General features: G+C 53.0%; 1 protein-coding gene across 2 annotated transcripts in view; it reads left to right on the forward strand.

The window, feature by feature from the left end:
• Window positions 1–3553: 3553 nt before the first annotated feature.
• The window catches only part of Cph (BCL11 transcription factor chronophage), a 32024-nt gene continuing 19850 nt past the window's right edge, over window positions 3554–15727 (forward strand). Inside the window, exon 1 of one of the 2 annotated variants that reach the window (XM_076896766.1) lies at window positions 3554–4659. In XM_076896766.1, coding sequence (XP_076752881.1) covers window positions 4623–4659 — 37 coding nt within the window. In that variant the 5' untranslated portion in view covers window positions 3554–4622. Of the gene's footprint in view, window positions 4660–6904; window positions 7138–15727 lie in introns of those variants that run through there. The other variant, XM_076896765.1, reaches the window with a different exon arrangement.

The following is a 15727-nucleotide window of genomic DNA, read 5'->3' on the forward strand; positions in this document are numbered from 1 at the left end:
CAAGGAAGCTGTCGAGCTTAGCGTAGGGTTCACGCAGTACACCCGAACACAGATCGCTCGAGATATCTCGGACAGGTCCGTGTCCCCGGGACACTGTCCAGGACCCCGGGAGCCTGTGTCGCAGGAGCCGCAACAGATAATTTCTCGGGTTAGTTAAAAGTCACTTCAGATCCTTCGCCGGGCAGGACAGCCCCCGGAGCCTGGGAAACGTTTTCGTCGCCCTGCCTCTTCCTCCTTTCTCGGCCGGAGGCACGAAAACAGAAATAACGCTCTCGTCCCGTGGCATTAAATTGAAGACTACGCCACGTAGGAAATCGCGTATATCCTGCGCGAGTGTTCCAGATTTTTGTAATTAAAACGACATCGATATTAAGAGAATCGAACGAGGGGGAATTGCAGGCTGATCAGTTGAGAAAAATTCAGTTCTGTGAGTTTCATTTGTCGCTGATTTCGTCGGCTACTAAATGGACAATTTGGTATTAAATTCGAAGGTATCGCGGGCAAGGTTTCCATCGATTCGATCGCCTTCGTTGGTAAATTCCGGGCCGTTCCTATCCGTCCTCCTCCGGACTGTCTTTCCGCCGCAGGATCTCGATCCTCGAACGAATAATCCCGTGGAAAGATCCGCGTCGCGGGTATCGATCCCACCGCGGATGAAGGGTTTAGTCACGGAATAATTAATGTGAGAGAGCAGGTACCTCCTTGCTTGCGTACACTCGTCTACTCCACTTTCTCTGCGATTCGAGGCTCTGTATAGGTGTACGTGTTTACGGGAAGTTCGAAGGGGACCGGCGTGCATCGGTAATCGCGACGCTGATCCATAACGTTCGCGGTCGACTGATGGATACGACTCGTATCGCTTCGTATTGTAATTTTTTACGCGATCGTAAATAACATTAAATCGTCGTGCTCGAGTGTTACAAATCGAACGTAAGATATGATTCTCGCTGTTTCCGCGGGTTTGAGAATAGTTATTTTTTCTTTTAACGTCCGATTGGACGATGATAACGATTTCATAAAGTGCTGGGAAGGCGGTCTCTCGGCGTCATAATTAATTAGAGCGTTGCAGAAGTTAATTAAAAATATTTTAGGCAACACGTTCGCTTCAACCCACCCCGCAACCTTCTGCAATCCTAAAGTTACACGCCTTTACACGAATATTCTATAAATTTCGCGGGTTCGTGCAACGTAGATAAAGAGCGCAATCTGAGTCATGGCGGTTGATACTTGTACGCGAAAGAGGAAGGTAAGACCGATTACTTCGACAACGATCCGAGACTGAATTATTATTACTCAACATTTAACATCGATTCACGATCGAACCGATCAAGCCATCCCCTCGTTCGCGACTCTGAAACTTTTATCGCCCACTCTATAATGGATCTGTACAAATCAGTGTGTTACACTCCATATCGAGGCACCTCCAACTGTTGCACAAAGGCGACGATTGCTCTCGCGGATCGCGCGCGAGCCTTTCATCCATCCGTGAAAGAAAACCAAAAAGGGCGACGGGAACGAAAAACAAAAAGGAACGGACGGAGAGGGCGGGGGGCGAGAAAGGGAAATAAAAAAGAGCGCGGGGCAAAAAGCAACGTAATGACCATGCCGCCAGAAGGGATACTCCGAAACGCGGCGAGGAAATTTAGCGTGGGCCACGGGTAACGCGAGTATAACAAATGTGACACCGATCGTCAACAAAAGCCTGGCGCCGCTCCAAGCCGGCATTAACACGCGTGGAAATTACCCCTGGTAATTTAAACGCCTGGCCAGTGTTAATCGCATCGTCACCCTGCCGACTAACGGCCGTCCAAGATATTTCCAAAACCATCTCCACGGATTCCCTCCAATTTACCCGCGTCGCCAATAAGAACCGAGAGTTCACTGCTTCGTCGAACCCTGACCTTCGTTGGGTATCGTCGAAATACTTCTCGGCTACGTTATTCGTCCGCTTCGAAATCTAGCAGTCTCCTCGTTCGTTTAAAACGGAAATGGGAATAAAAATGCGTCGTGAGAATGGACGGATACGTTTCCGACTATTGCAGGGAGAGAGAGAGAGAGAGCAAGAAAAGTATCAAGAAAAACGCTCCGAGGATATAGATAAGGTCGATCGTAGAAGCGTATCAAGCGCATTAAAATTTCTAGAAGTCACTAATCTACATTACGCAACGAATTGACTAATTGCAAGTAGTCAACTCGCGAAAGAGGAGGTACGCGGTTCACCTTGTTTTCGATCTCCACGAATCGCCGACCGATTCGATCGAAGACGCGAGAAACGAGAGCGACAGCGGCTCGTCGTAGCCTCGCACAAGACCACGCTGACGAGCGCCCAGCCGAGAGGGATGAAAGCTCGCCTGTGCGACGGGGGGTGAAATTTCCGAAAGAGGAGAAAAAAGAGAAACCGCAACCCTCCGAAACGGCGAGTAGTCGCGCGAGGACACCGCGTCACCGTCGCGGAACTGTCGGTCCGATCGCTCGAAAGACTCGCGGGCCCCTAAACCCAGACGGAGAGGGAACGATCGAGGCGGACACACGGGGGCCGTGAGCGCGAGAAAGAGCCGTCGAGGCGGTGGGGAAAACGGAGTCGGCTGGCAGAGTACGCGCACGAGTGTACACACAGTGTAGCCCGCGCGCGTGTAACTGCACGCGGAGGGAAAGACAGCGAGAGAAAGAGACAGGGAGCGAGAGAGAGAGAGAGAGAGAGAGAGACTGTATGCGAGAAGTGGCGAAGGGAGAGACGAGAGACGAGGAGACGAGAGAGCAGATGCCCTGCCGGCAGACAGAGAGAGAGGCGCCGCTGGAGCGAGAGGCGCCCGCAAGCCAGCGCGGTGCGAGAGAGAGGTGGAACGCGTTACCCCCACCACGGGGGTGAAAACTACCCCGAGAGCGCGTGGGGTGTCCGGCCTCGGCGCCGAGGCGAACCGAGCGCGTCCGAAGTGAGCGCAGTGCCCGACACACCAGGTCCCGCACGGCACGACTAGGCGCACCGTCCGGCACAGTCCACTCAGAGATACGACCCATGCTGGACCATCGTCGCTCTGGTCCACGCCATCCACGGCATCAGGCATCCAGCATCCGCGCGTCGGCCCACACGCTCAGACAACACCAACGGCGAACGCTCGTCCGGGTGGACCGCGTTGCCCGGGACACGCGTAGCCCCGTCACGCCAACCACCACGTTGCCCTTGCCCTCGTACCTGTGCTACGCGCCCGGAAGGACGAGGTACCACCAGCGACGTAGACGCGCACCGCGTACCGGGTCTCGTCGCGAGCATCGCCGCGGGAGAACCGACGGACCGTCGTTCGGTGTGCCACAGTGCTGCGACGAAGCGCGCCTTTTTCTACGCGATCCGTATCGCGTAGAGGAGTTCCCTCGCGGTGAGATTTGTGACTGAAAGAGGAGGACCCAGTGTGTGCTCGCCCGGGAAACGTGTTACGACGGCCTGTCAGAGGAACAGCGCGGACAGAGTTGCCCGCCATCGGAGTTTATACTGTTTTCGTTTCGTTCTTTTTTTTTTTGGTTTCTTCCTCTTCGTTTCTATTTCGCGTCTTCGTGCGAGACAGGTGAGAGGGAAGACGATGGAAACGGCGGCGGGATCGTTGGGATGATCGTGTACGCTTGTGGCACCGTGTGACACTGTCGCGCGACGGTTACAGCTGGCCGCGGTGACCCTGTTGCCGGGAATATATTTCCGCGAGGTGAAACTCCATCCAGACGGTGGATCTGTCGTCTGGCGGCGGGCTGGTCCCAACGGGAAAATCGGTTGTCTGGAATCCGGCGAATCGAGCACAGCGTTGCGGACAACCGATCGGTCGGCACCTGTACGCGCGGACAGTATCCTCCCTCTCTCTCTCTCTCCCCTTTCTGTACTCCTTGAAGTGTCGACGGATACGATCCGACGTCGTTCGATCTACAAGTGTGCCGCGTATATGTGCGTCGCGACGCGTGTCGTACCGCCTGGCACTCGCGAACGCGCCGGTCGAGGAACACGATGAGGACGAACATTAGTTGACGAAGAAGTGTCAGTTCCGTCGTCGTCGCGGCCGGGTGCACCAGACGATCGGACGGAAACCAGCGAGGAAGGGGAGAGATCGAGTGGATCGTGCGGTAGAACGGATCGTTGACGATAACCGGGAATAATAATCGGATGAGAAACAGTGCGTCGAGGGTGGTTCGCCGTTGAAATCGACGAGGCGGCTCGAGAAGAGACGGAACAGAGGACTCGAGGGTACCGCGGTGTGAAGTTTTTCAATGTGGGAACAGGTGAAACGTCGGATGGACTCGTATAAGAGGAACAACACCGCGGGGCGGAGGTGAGGGGGAGGAGGACAGGAGCGTCGACGATCGTCCACTTTGCTTAGCCAGGCTCGAAGGAATCTGTCGTCCTTCCAGCGTGGTCCTCGCCTCCCCCTTTTCGTCCAACCGACCCCTACGAAAAACGTGCGTCGAAGTTCGCGAGGGTAATCGCGAGCAATCGTCGCGAGCGCACACACGCGAATAGAGGAAACGACGAGGAACGCTCGAAGACCGGGGGAACGATACCTTCCGTCCTGGACTATCGAAGGAAACGCCTGGATCGGAGGCATAAATCGTGCGACGCGCCACGAAGATCGACGAACGTCACCATGAGGATCAAAATGCCCGCGGTCAGGATCGCGCAAGGTGAGTGAAAAATCAAGCGGTTCCGATCGCGAGCGATGGACGCCGCGTCGCGTTCACCGTCCGTCGGTTGACCGGAACGGCATCGCTCTTTTCGCCCCCAACGTCTCATTATTTTTGGATTTCGCGTCCGCTCGCCAACGCGCGACGACTACGCCGCGGCTGAACTTGAAAAGTGAAACGCGCCTCGTGCATGAATTTTCCTTAGCCCTTGCGAGTGTCCCGACTCGAAATAGTTTCCCTTTCGCAAAAGCTCGCGGGTTCTCCTTCCTTCGAATCTCTAGTTTCCATTCTCAGTTTCGCTTTGCTCTCGAAAACTACGTCTCCGCGTTTCTCTGTTCTCCATTGGACGCGTGTACGTGAAAATTCACGGTGTAACCTGTGTCTGCGAACTCGAAATTTTCCCGCGTTGCTTCAACCGTCTCAGAAAATCGAGGTTCTTCTAATTCTAGTGGAAATTTATTTGACGCGAGTGGAACAAGTTTTTAGTAGGATTATCTGCTTAGGAAACCGTAGAAACGGTGTACGAAAGTTTTGTTTCTCTGACGACCGTTCTCATACGATTTTGCGATTCTTTAAATGTCATATAGTATGGAACGAATCGACCATGTTTGAGTTCCTCCTCTACCGCTTCTTCCAGCTTGCTCGTTCGCAAGAATATGCTCAAATATTTCTGTACCGTACAAAACTGTCAATGACTTGGAAGTCCGTTAAAATGGAGCTCAAATTTTGTCCATAAATCGAGCACTCGCTTGAAATGTCAATTAACGCGAACCTTACAATACGTTTCAAATGAATGCGAACACTGTCTTGCAGTAGCCGCAGAAATGATCCTCGAAATCATTCTACAAATATGGAAAATGTTCGCGTGAACGTTTCAATCGTGACGGCGTCGAAGGATCGACGAACGAAGGATTTTTACCGCTCGATCGATACCCTAATAAATTCCCAGACGAAGGAAAACGTGGTAGCCGGGCTCGCGGTTCTGGTATAAACGAGCATCGACAAATCCGTTCGATTTGTAAACCGGTGGCTCGAAATCCAGTCGATCGCGCGGCCATAAATCGCTCTGGATCTCCCGTCGCGAATCCGCTGGCCCAATTCTTCGCGATGCCCTTAACCCCGTCGCAAGATCGATCGATTATAAACCGTCGACCATCTCTAGACCCCTTCAAAACAAACACGCGAAACGATCTCAACGTACGCCTCGAAACGCAACCTGTCGCCTCTCGCGGCGAGGGCGAACTAAAAGCAGCTGCAAAAACCGGGAGGGGGGGGGGTTGTGGGGTGGGACGTAGAAGGGGGAGGGAAAGGGGGTGAAAAAGGAAGAGGAATCGGTGGCGGTCGCGTGGCCACGGTTAAGAAAAATAAAAGACCCGCGGTGGCGCGGTCGTCTTCGAGGGAACGGGGGAGGCGACCGAAAGAAAGATGGTGGAGGAGGGAGGGAGAGAGGCGCCGCGCGAGGAAGAACGTGGCGAAAGAAAGAGAAAGGGAAGCGAAGGAATGAATGAACGAGGCGGACGCGGGGGTGGCGGCGGGAAAAGCGGGGTAGCAGGCCAACGTCTTCGGAGAACTCGTCGCAGACTGAATTTTTAATTAGTCCCCGACGCCCCCACCGCGCGTCTCGCGAGGGTGGAAAAAGAAGAGGCAGCGGAGAGAGAAGCAGAGGAGAAAGGTGGCGTCTAAGGCGGAGGTGGAGAAAGAATAGAGGGCAGAGGGTGTGGGGTGGACAAGGAGGGGCGGCATTGTCATGCGCGCGTTTTTCAGAGACTTTTCCACCCCCGTCTCTCTCGTTGCCGGCGTCACCAACCGTCGTTGCACACCCTGCACCCCGCGTCGCGTCGCCTCGAGCCAGCCTGCACCCCCTTCGCCCCCACGGATAGAGAGAGAGCAGCGGCGGCGGCGGTGGCGGCGGTGGCGGCGGCGGAGGCTCCGTTTTCTTAATTACAACTGCGATATTCTTTAGTTCGCGCGATGACGCCGCCGCGAAAAGATACCGGAATATTTCTCCACCGATTAACCCCGTCGTTCCATCCTCCGGGATCGTCCGTTCCCCTTCGAGGAGCATCGATCAGGATCCACCGTCTGACCCTCTCGAATCGGTCAATCGACATCGTCGTGGACGCTGAAAGGGTGGAGAGGTGTCTTCGTACGGTTCCTCCGTGTGGAGGAGCTTCGGAAATCGCGTCGAGTACGTTCGTGGCTCCACGGGACGTCGCGTTTTTCGCGATTAGGAAGCCTGCGGGGGTGACTCGTACCTTTCTCGGTGTCTGGAGGCTCCGTCAGTGTCGAAAAGTGGTCCATCGTACGCGTGCACGTATAAAAGAGGCGGAGTCCGTCCGCGACGACGCTGACCGATGCGCGATAATCGATTCCGGGTGAGATGCTCGCGATCGAAGGTGACGACGAGCGATGCGTGGACCGCTGTGGACACGCGCGTGTCGCGTGACACGGAATTTGGAGGAATTCGCGTTGCAAAAGGTGAGTCGATGGGCTTCTACCGCGAAACGGGTGCCCGTGTTGATAGCTCGCGTTCCGCAACGCCACGAGAAGTGACATTTCTGATTACAATAATACAGATTCCTCTCGTTTCGCTTTTGTTTTTCAAACCCCTCGACCGTTGTAACGTCGAACGTCGCGTTTCGAGGGGTCTGCCTGTCTAACGGACAGCTCGAGCGGAGCTCGGTTCGACGGTCGCCAGGCGAACCTTTAAATTTCTGTTTGCAAATGCGGATTATCCTGCCGCTGCTTGCTAGTACGACTCCTGTTTACATCGCGATTATCCGCCTTCCGGCTCGTCTTACATACGTATAATCAAGTAAATAGATCACGCGTTTGCCTAGACGCCGATCGGCAAACAGCACGAACGATTACTTCTCGATCAGCTACTGTGACTTCGATCGAATTTCGTTTCCAGCCATTCTTTGCATCTTCCCTAGCTGGAGCACTCGGATAATTGGAAGAATTTTTATTTTTCACGATGATTCGAGTTTGACAATTGTGTGTCACGCCTAGATTGTGGGTACTCTTAAACAGACTGCTTCCACTCTCTCGATCAACGATTCTACGACCACTGAACGACTGAATGGAAATTTTTCGACCGAAATAATCATGTAATAATCATCGCGATCGTTCTAGGATGCTTAATACAACCTGTTTCTCGAGCGACAAATTTTTTTCACCGTTCGACGATCGAAATCGACGCCGCGGGACGATTCGTTATCGGACCAGGCGAATTCCCAATTAAGATTAGGATCGTGTATCGAGCCTCGTACAAGAGCGAAACGGTTCAATCCGTGAAACAGGGACAGCTGTTGTTTGAATACAAAACAGCGAGTCGGGTCGGGCGAAGTATCGTCGACGGCCAGGGGAAAATCGCGTAACCAACGAATCACCAGCATTGCGAGTAAATTATCGCTTCCCTGTGGACTGTATCGCTCATTGTGTGCAGGTAGACGATAAAAGAAGAAAGGGAAAGGTGGACGTGTCCCACGTAACATTCCAGCCAATTTCTCTATAAGTGGTAGAGGATACAGTCGCCTCGCGGAGGGAACGAGAAGGGTTTTTCATCCGAACAAATTATGCATGCACGACTACAAATAGAGTTAGCAAAATCAATGAATATATTAGCAGAGAAATCGATAGATATAAGTGGGTCGCAAAATTTCCATGGTTCACTGTCCTACGTTTAAGACAGCGAAGCGTACCTTCTTTAAATCCCTACACGCACGTGTATCCATCGTTTTACTATGACTCGCGAGTTTAACGAGATTGCATCGATCGTCGACGCAGAGAAAGTCTCGTCGGGAAAAATCGCTGGTCCCTCGATACCAGCAGTGCTCCTCGATACGCGCGTCCACGCGTGGTAATCGCGTTGGGGACGCGAATGGTCCCGCGTCGCGGGCAAAAGTCGCCCGCGCGCCGACACGGGGCTGCCGTACGACGTTTCGCGTAGTCGAAAGCAATTTTATCAGCGGCTCGAAAGCGTGACTCGCTAATTGACGCAATTACGCCCGCATAGCAGGACAAGCTCGCGCGGCGCGGCGTCCTGCAAAGCCTCCGCGGAGCCCGGTATCGGCCTCGAACCACTCTCGAGGATGTTATTTAGCAAACAAAGTGAGTTTTACGCGCCCCTGTCGGCACGTGCACGGCATATGCGCGTTTTCTATATACCCATGCGCGTTAAATATTGTCTTTGACGCGGCCCGTCGGAAGCCCTTCTCCATCTACCTTCTCCGTCCCGTTCCCTCTCGTTCCCTCTCGTCATCCCTCTTCCAAGCCTTCTTCTGGCCCCGCGTCGGCCCGCCTCGTAGCCCCGGCAAAAAACCACTTTTCACTTGATTTCTTAGATTAACCTTTCGGGGTTTCGGCGCGTGGCGAACCCTTTCTCTCGCGCTACCATCCGTCCCTACCTCTCCCGCGGTGGGCACGTCCTCCGCGGGTCTCCCTCGTGCCAGCCGCGGCCCGCTATCTTCAACGGAGGGACCAGCACGTGGCCAGGTAAGAACTCCAAGTCGCGATCGTGCGCCCGGGGCCCGGCTCAGCCCGACTTTTGATCCCAGAAGCACGCGAGCCACGCAAAAACTCCTCCGTAACACGAGTCTCGCTAATGGCGATATCTTTTATGGGCCGTGAGGAAAAGTCGTGCCGCCATCGCGCTACCGTTCCGGCCAAGCGCGAGTTCCCTGCCTCGTGGAATTCCTCGAAACCGTTTCTCGCTCGTTGCCGGTTTATATGTCCGGTTATTTATTTATATCGAAGCGGCGGTGGGAAAGACGAAGGCGAGACGGTGGACAAGCACGACGAGGAGGATGTTCGAAGACGATGGTTTTTAATTGGCAACGCGCGGGGCGCTCGCGACGATACGTGCGAAGCTGGTTTGTTTTAGGGGTTTTAATTGAAGGGATGCATAAATTGGGGGATGTTTACGGGGAAATCGATGAGAGGAGGACGGGCGCGATAGATGGCGCCACCGACCGCCTCTGTCCGATGTCGCATTGACGTCCGCTACTGGATGGCAAAAGGTGTTTGCTGTCAATAACTCAGCTGCGTAAGAAGTTTTCGTTCTCCGGCTACCGTGGTAGGGGGTTATTGTTTGGTTAACTGCTGGCTTGATTGCTCGATTGAAAGATGCTCGGAGCGGAATTAAAAGCGGGAATTGTACGTCTGACGGAATAGTTTGCGGGTTCGTGAGTTACTTGCGTTGTCGCTGATGAATATTTTTAGAAATTTCGATAGCCTCCAAAGGTGAAAAAATTTTATTGCTTAGGAGAAAACCCTTTTCATCTAATATTCCTGCATTACAATTATTTCTTTCCTCACAAATCCTTAAAAAATCCATGTCTGGTGTTTATGCTCTGGCGTAATCACTGTTTCACGCATCGTACACAGACAGAGACGGTCAGGTTCAGCGAATGAAAATTCGCGACGTCCGTTACCATCGCTGGGAGAGTAATTAGACCCGTTACGAGAAAGAAACGACCGCTGGGAGGACTGGAAATTAATTAGCCATCGAGTCGAGGCTTTCCTTAAATCCTTGTCCACCGTCAGCAGGGCGGGCGACGTCGATACTGGCTCTCGCTATCTTTCCCAGGAACGTGGCTGTATATCGTCCGTCCAATCTGCCGTTCGGCAATTTCGGCTGAAATACGATGTCGTCGGGTTCGTTCGCGAGGCTCGACGACCTGGCTTATTGGCCTCCCACCCGGTGGAACCCTCAAAACGGGGTTAAGACCGCGGAACCGTGCAGAGATCCGCTCGCGTCCCCCGTCAGTCGAATCAAGGCGAAATTATCGATCGATTTTTGAGAACGGAGACGCGAACAGGACGCGACCGAGGAATATCGATAACAGCTGAACGATTCGAGCGAGATTCGTCGATTCGATTCGAAGTAATTAAGGAGAATGAAAATAGTTCCTCGCGCTCTTGATCTTGCGCAAATAGTACTTTTAACGAGCAATTAAAACTGCCATTGTGTATCGCAAATCTCCTCTTCAAAACAAACCTCGAATCGCTCGACAACAACTCACAACAATACCACCACCGAAATAGCATTGGGTCTCGAATAAAGGGTACCAATGGAGAACGGCTCGACTTTCGGCCAATAATGGACTTACAAGCACTCTAAAATAGGCTTTCTCAAAACCTGCCCGGCTTCTCGAAGGAAGCACCCCGTCTGTTATTTGTCCCCGCGTACGCAGCCGTAAAAAAAAAATGAGTGGAGAAGAATCCGTGGAGAAGGAGAACGGTCCGTGGACGATATAATGGCGAGGTGCTGCGAGGAAATTTATGTTGTTTGCAGTGTCGGTTTCCGGGCACCATTGTCCAGCATTGTCCGAGTCCCTCCTTCCAAGGTGCGAACACCCTTCGGGGCGATAATCTGCTCGCGTTATTATGCTCTTTGTCGGCTGGTCCACTTGCCCAAGAGGGGAGGGCAGAGCGAGTGTCTACCTGACCAAGGGTCACTTCGAGGCGCCTTCCTTCGCAGGGCAAGGTGCGCTGTAACCCTCGTGGACCATCCTGGACCGCGCCACCCCGATTGTCAGGGTGCAACGAGGGTCAACCTGTCTCCTCGCGATCAGAATGCCCCCTTCTACAATTGACCATACCTCGATCACCGTCGAAAAGGTCAAGTAGTCTGTTTTTTCGCTTGTTTTTTTTTTCGTTGAGATCTCTTCGTGACCCCGCGCAAGGGAAGATTGGATGAAGTAGTTAGCCGAACGTTCCCATAATCGTAAATACTTTCGAGACAATTATTTAGCTATTTAGAAAGTATGCTGGATGCGAGCAAAGAGTCGGCTGAAAGCGTTCCTTTGTGGATTTTCACTCGACGATCGATCATCGATGAACTTTTAACCGACAATCACGCTGGTTGTCCATTATGCGAGCGATGCGCTCTCTGGTAATATATCGCGAGTGATCGCCTCCCGCTAGTCGAATGGTACGATTTAAAGAAAAAATACGAACAAACCCGAAAGTGAAACCGACTTGGCCACCCCATCTCGGGTCACAGTTTACCCAGTGCGCTCCAATATTCCCGGAGAGCAGTCGCGCGTGTAAACCACGTGGCGCGTACTTACACACACGGCTCTGGCCAGGCCCGCCTAAAAATAGTCGCGCCAAGTTCAGGGGAACAGGGTGGCGTGGTTCGCTTTTAGACTTTCCCTGGTTATGACTCGAGTCGTCAGAAGGATGGAACGCCACGGGGCTCGCGGACGGTGGCACCCTTCGCGGGAACGCCACAGCCAACGGCGTTAATTTTAACGGGAGAGGTGCCATTCGATTCGATACGTCCTCTGATCGTCGACGAAGTCGCGTCTACGCCTGGCCTCGACGCGAACCCGCTGGATTGTTCGCCAGCCGTGCACGCGGCTTAACCTTTGTCGTCGTTTGGAAGAAACGGTGGTTCGTAAGGTTACCATCCACGTGGATCGTCGAGCGGCACTCGCGCTTGTGGATTTCGTTGCTCTATCGAGGTTGATATCGCGGCGCGGAGTGTGGGAGGGGCCTCGAGTCGATAATTGGCGATTCGATCGAAGATTTAGCGTTCGTTGAAATATTTATGAGAGCGTGGATATCCTCGTGGTCGTACGAGGAATTGATTTGGGGGAGTTGGTAGTCTATTGTTCCAGTCCGCTACGCGTTCGAATTAAGACTGGTGTTATAAATAGCGTTTTCGAAATAGATTTCGAGTACCTATTTAGAAACAGCGCGAGATTACTATGGAAGTTTAAAATACCGAGAAGATTTGATATTGTTATCCGGAATTGAAATAGCTACGCGACACGACCGCTCGAATGCAATTTTCCTAACGGAGAATAAATTTTGGTTACTCAAATGGCAGTTGAAATTTTATTTCTGACCAGCGGTAAATCAAGAAATTCTACCCAAAATTTGCCGTCTCTGTATAAAGTAATCTATTACAAATAATGAATTTCGCTCCTTGGCGACTAAAAGCTGCCTCAGAATCGCTAGAAATACCTTCGAGTCTGAAGACCGCGGCCACGTACTCTATCGTCTAGTCGAAGGAGACAGTAATCGGAAAAAGTAAAATTGTCAATGGGCAAACAAAAGTATCTCTGGCCACGCTCGCGAATAAAATATCCGAAAGAAGAAATAAAATTCCCTAAAACTCCGTCCAATCGCTATCTTTCCCTAACCGACTTTATAGGAATCTTAATTGTATGCAGAACGCTAGCGACTACTCGTCACCCGTTCCCATTTCGTCCTACCTGTTCCCATATATATTTACACCAGATCGCGTTAATCGATAATTCCATATGAAAAGGAGCCACATTCCCCGCTCGTGTAAACTCTGCCCGTACATGTGTACAGCGTTGACGGAATTATAAAGTCTAAAGGCATCCATTCAGCCCGCAGACTACACAAAAACACGTCCGAGCGGGGCTCCCACGAAACGCGTTACAATCGTCCGTCCGCTTACGCAAGCCTCGCCTCCCAAGTCCTCAGCGTCGTTCGTCGCGCTGCCACCGGAAAAGGGAAACGACGATTCGTTATGCCGTTTTCGGCTCGGCTAGTCCAGGATATTTGCTCGAGACAGGCGACAATGGAGAGCCGGCGAAAGAAGCCGCGCGACCGCTCCAAGTCATGTTCCGGCCATTGGATCGGCCGATCCGGAAGTCGAATGAGAAGACGTGGAACCGGCTCGACGCTCGGCCAGCGTCGACCAGTGGCGTGGCCCTGTTTCGCCCGCCGCCCTACGATTGGCTGGCGACTCAGCAAAATTGCGCAGCGGGACGGATTTTTTTCTCGCGAAAAAATCGAATGCCCGCTGTTCGAACCGGTAGAGTGGGATCGAGTTCGAGATAATTCGGTAGGGGCCAGTTGGGCCAGGACCAATTGCGCGGTGGATCCGCGGGGGGGCTAGAGACCGGATCGAGAGAGAGGAAAAAAAGGAATCGAGGGTCAGAACCTTTTTTTTTCTTTCTTATAGGTAGCTGATCCTGTTGCGAGTCCCTCTTTCATTTTTATTGGTTAATGAAATTATTTTAAGAGAGAGAGAGAGAGAGAGTCTATTGATTTCTCGATTTCTTTTTCTTAACATCATTGCTACGGAATAAGGAGAGAAATGAATGTTGAAAAAACTTGCACGAAGTTAAGCAACACTCGAATTCCTCGTTGAAACTGAGAACGCAGTGGAAGCGAGTTACGTCGCGCGAAATGTTCGACGCACCCAGGAAACATTACAAAAACCGTGGCGCCCGCCGTGGAGGGTAGCCGTGGCGCGGCACCCCGCGCGCCCATCGCGGTTTTCGGAAACTCGAATTCGGTTTAACAACGGGACCAACGTCCCGAGCAGGTGGCGTTAATTCGCGCTCGAGAAAATTCGCCCCGCGCGATCGTTAATTATTTCGCGTGACATGCTTCGGCACTTGGCGCGTTCGCGCGTTGTCAAAAGTTTGCATTCGTATGTTTTGCGGCGCGCAACGCGAGCTCGCGGGGGTGGGGACGTTTTGAATAATATAACAACGGAGCTCCGTTGGCCAAACCTGGCCCGCTACACCCGCGTTGAGTCCCCCCTCGCTAGCCGTGCCGCTCCTCTTTCCTCTCTTTACCACTGAACTTTCTAATTAACCGGAGCGCCAGTCCCGCGTGGCGGTCGAGCAGAGCCCAGGAGAAACCGGGGAAAACATCGAGGGAAGAAAGAGACCTCTGGGCCAGGGAAAGAAGAGGGACGGACGAATCAGTCACGATACCGGACGATACAAAGGCCCCGCTGGTATTTCGTCGCGTTCCCCGTTACCGATCTACCCGTTCCAGGCGTTTCTCACCGTTTGTTACAGGCTCGATCGTCCCGCGGCTACCGCTACGGATGGGATCGAGTCAGCATCGAGCGAGAGGCCTTTTGCTACGTTCCACCGTGTATTATACACGACGAGAGCGCGAACTGTACGTGTACGACGTCCAACGAACTCGATCCCGCCCCTTAACCAACGCGTTCTCGTCGCGACTCGTTATCCGAATCTGCTTTGAGAAAATCGCGCTACGAAAAGACGCTGACGCTCGTGCGCGACGCGTCGTCTGTTCTACGATTTTTAACGTAATCCTTTTGGGTTCGAGGTTCGCACAGGCTGGAAAAATACAGCGCAAAGGGGGCAGAGCGCGAGGCGAGATTATACCCTGGCCGTTTCTTGCGAACGTCGCGGAAATTGCTCGGCTGTTTGAACGCGAGACACCTCGCACTCGCGCGCGTAACGACGTAGTTTTCTCCTCTTGTTCTCGTTATTTAGCAACCAGCAAGCGGTAGGATTCTCGAGCGATTCTCGCGAGAGGCGTCGATTCTCAGAGGAAAAGGTGAAAACTCGACTGGTAAAGGGCACGCACTGGCGAGCGTACTACGAGCGAGCGAACGATACGTGACGGAATGTCGTGGAGACGGAAAGGATTTTCGGTAGGTGCGCGAGGACGATCGAGGGCTGCGCGGCAGCTGGTCCGCGGCTAACTGTGTATGCCCACATGATTTATTTTGACGAAAAAATCAGGAAAGGGGTTTTCCTTGAAAGAAGCCTCGCCACGAATTGAAAAGAGGGGACTGGCGTACGGGTCAGCTCGTCGCTCGACGGACCTGTTTCGGCCCGTTTCTCAATGGACAATGTCCTGCTGCACGCGGACAAAGGACCCACGGGGACCCGGGAGATCCTCCCACGATACGCATGTGGAGCGGGCGATACACAGTGGAGAAGGATCTCCAACCCGGTGCGCGCGAGTGGGAAACCAGCCGAGAAAGAGAAAGATACGCCGCGTATATACCCATTCACGGCCCGTGAGAACCAGATTTCATATTTCTCATAACCGTCTGGGCCGACCGCGGAACGGATAGAGCCGCAGTTTTCTAGCTGAAACGCGTCTCTCTGTCTCTTCACCCCGCCTGTGTCCTACGACCGCGGGAGATTCCTTCGAAAAAGTGGTCAGCACCCCAGTTGTCGACGTGTTACTCGGTTATTGTGTTCGTTTAAGGTTTGGCGAATCGGTAGAAGGGTTCGCTGTTGGTCGTTTCTCGCGCGTCCTTGGTCAGCGCACACCTTGCGAGTCAACGATTCGACCAAGTCCT

This window comes from Xylocopa sonorina, chromosome 6 (assembly GCF_050948175.1).
Source record: "Xylocopa sonorina isolate GNS202 chromosome 6, iyXylSono1_principal, whole genome shotgun sequence".
Taxonomy (NCBI): Eukaryota; Metazoa; Arthropoda; class Insecta; order Hymenoptera; family Apidae; genus Xylocopa; species Xylocopa sonorina.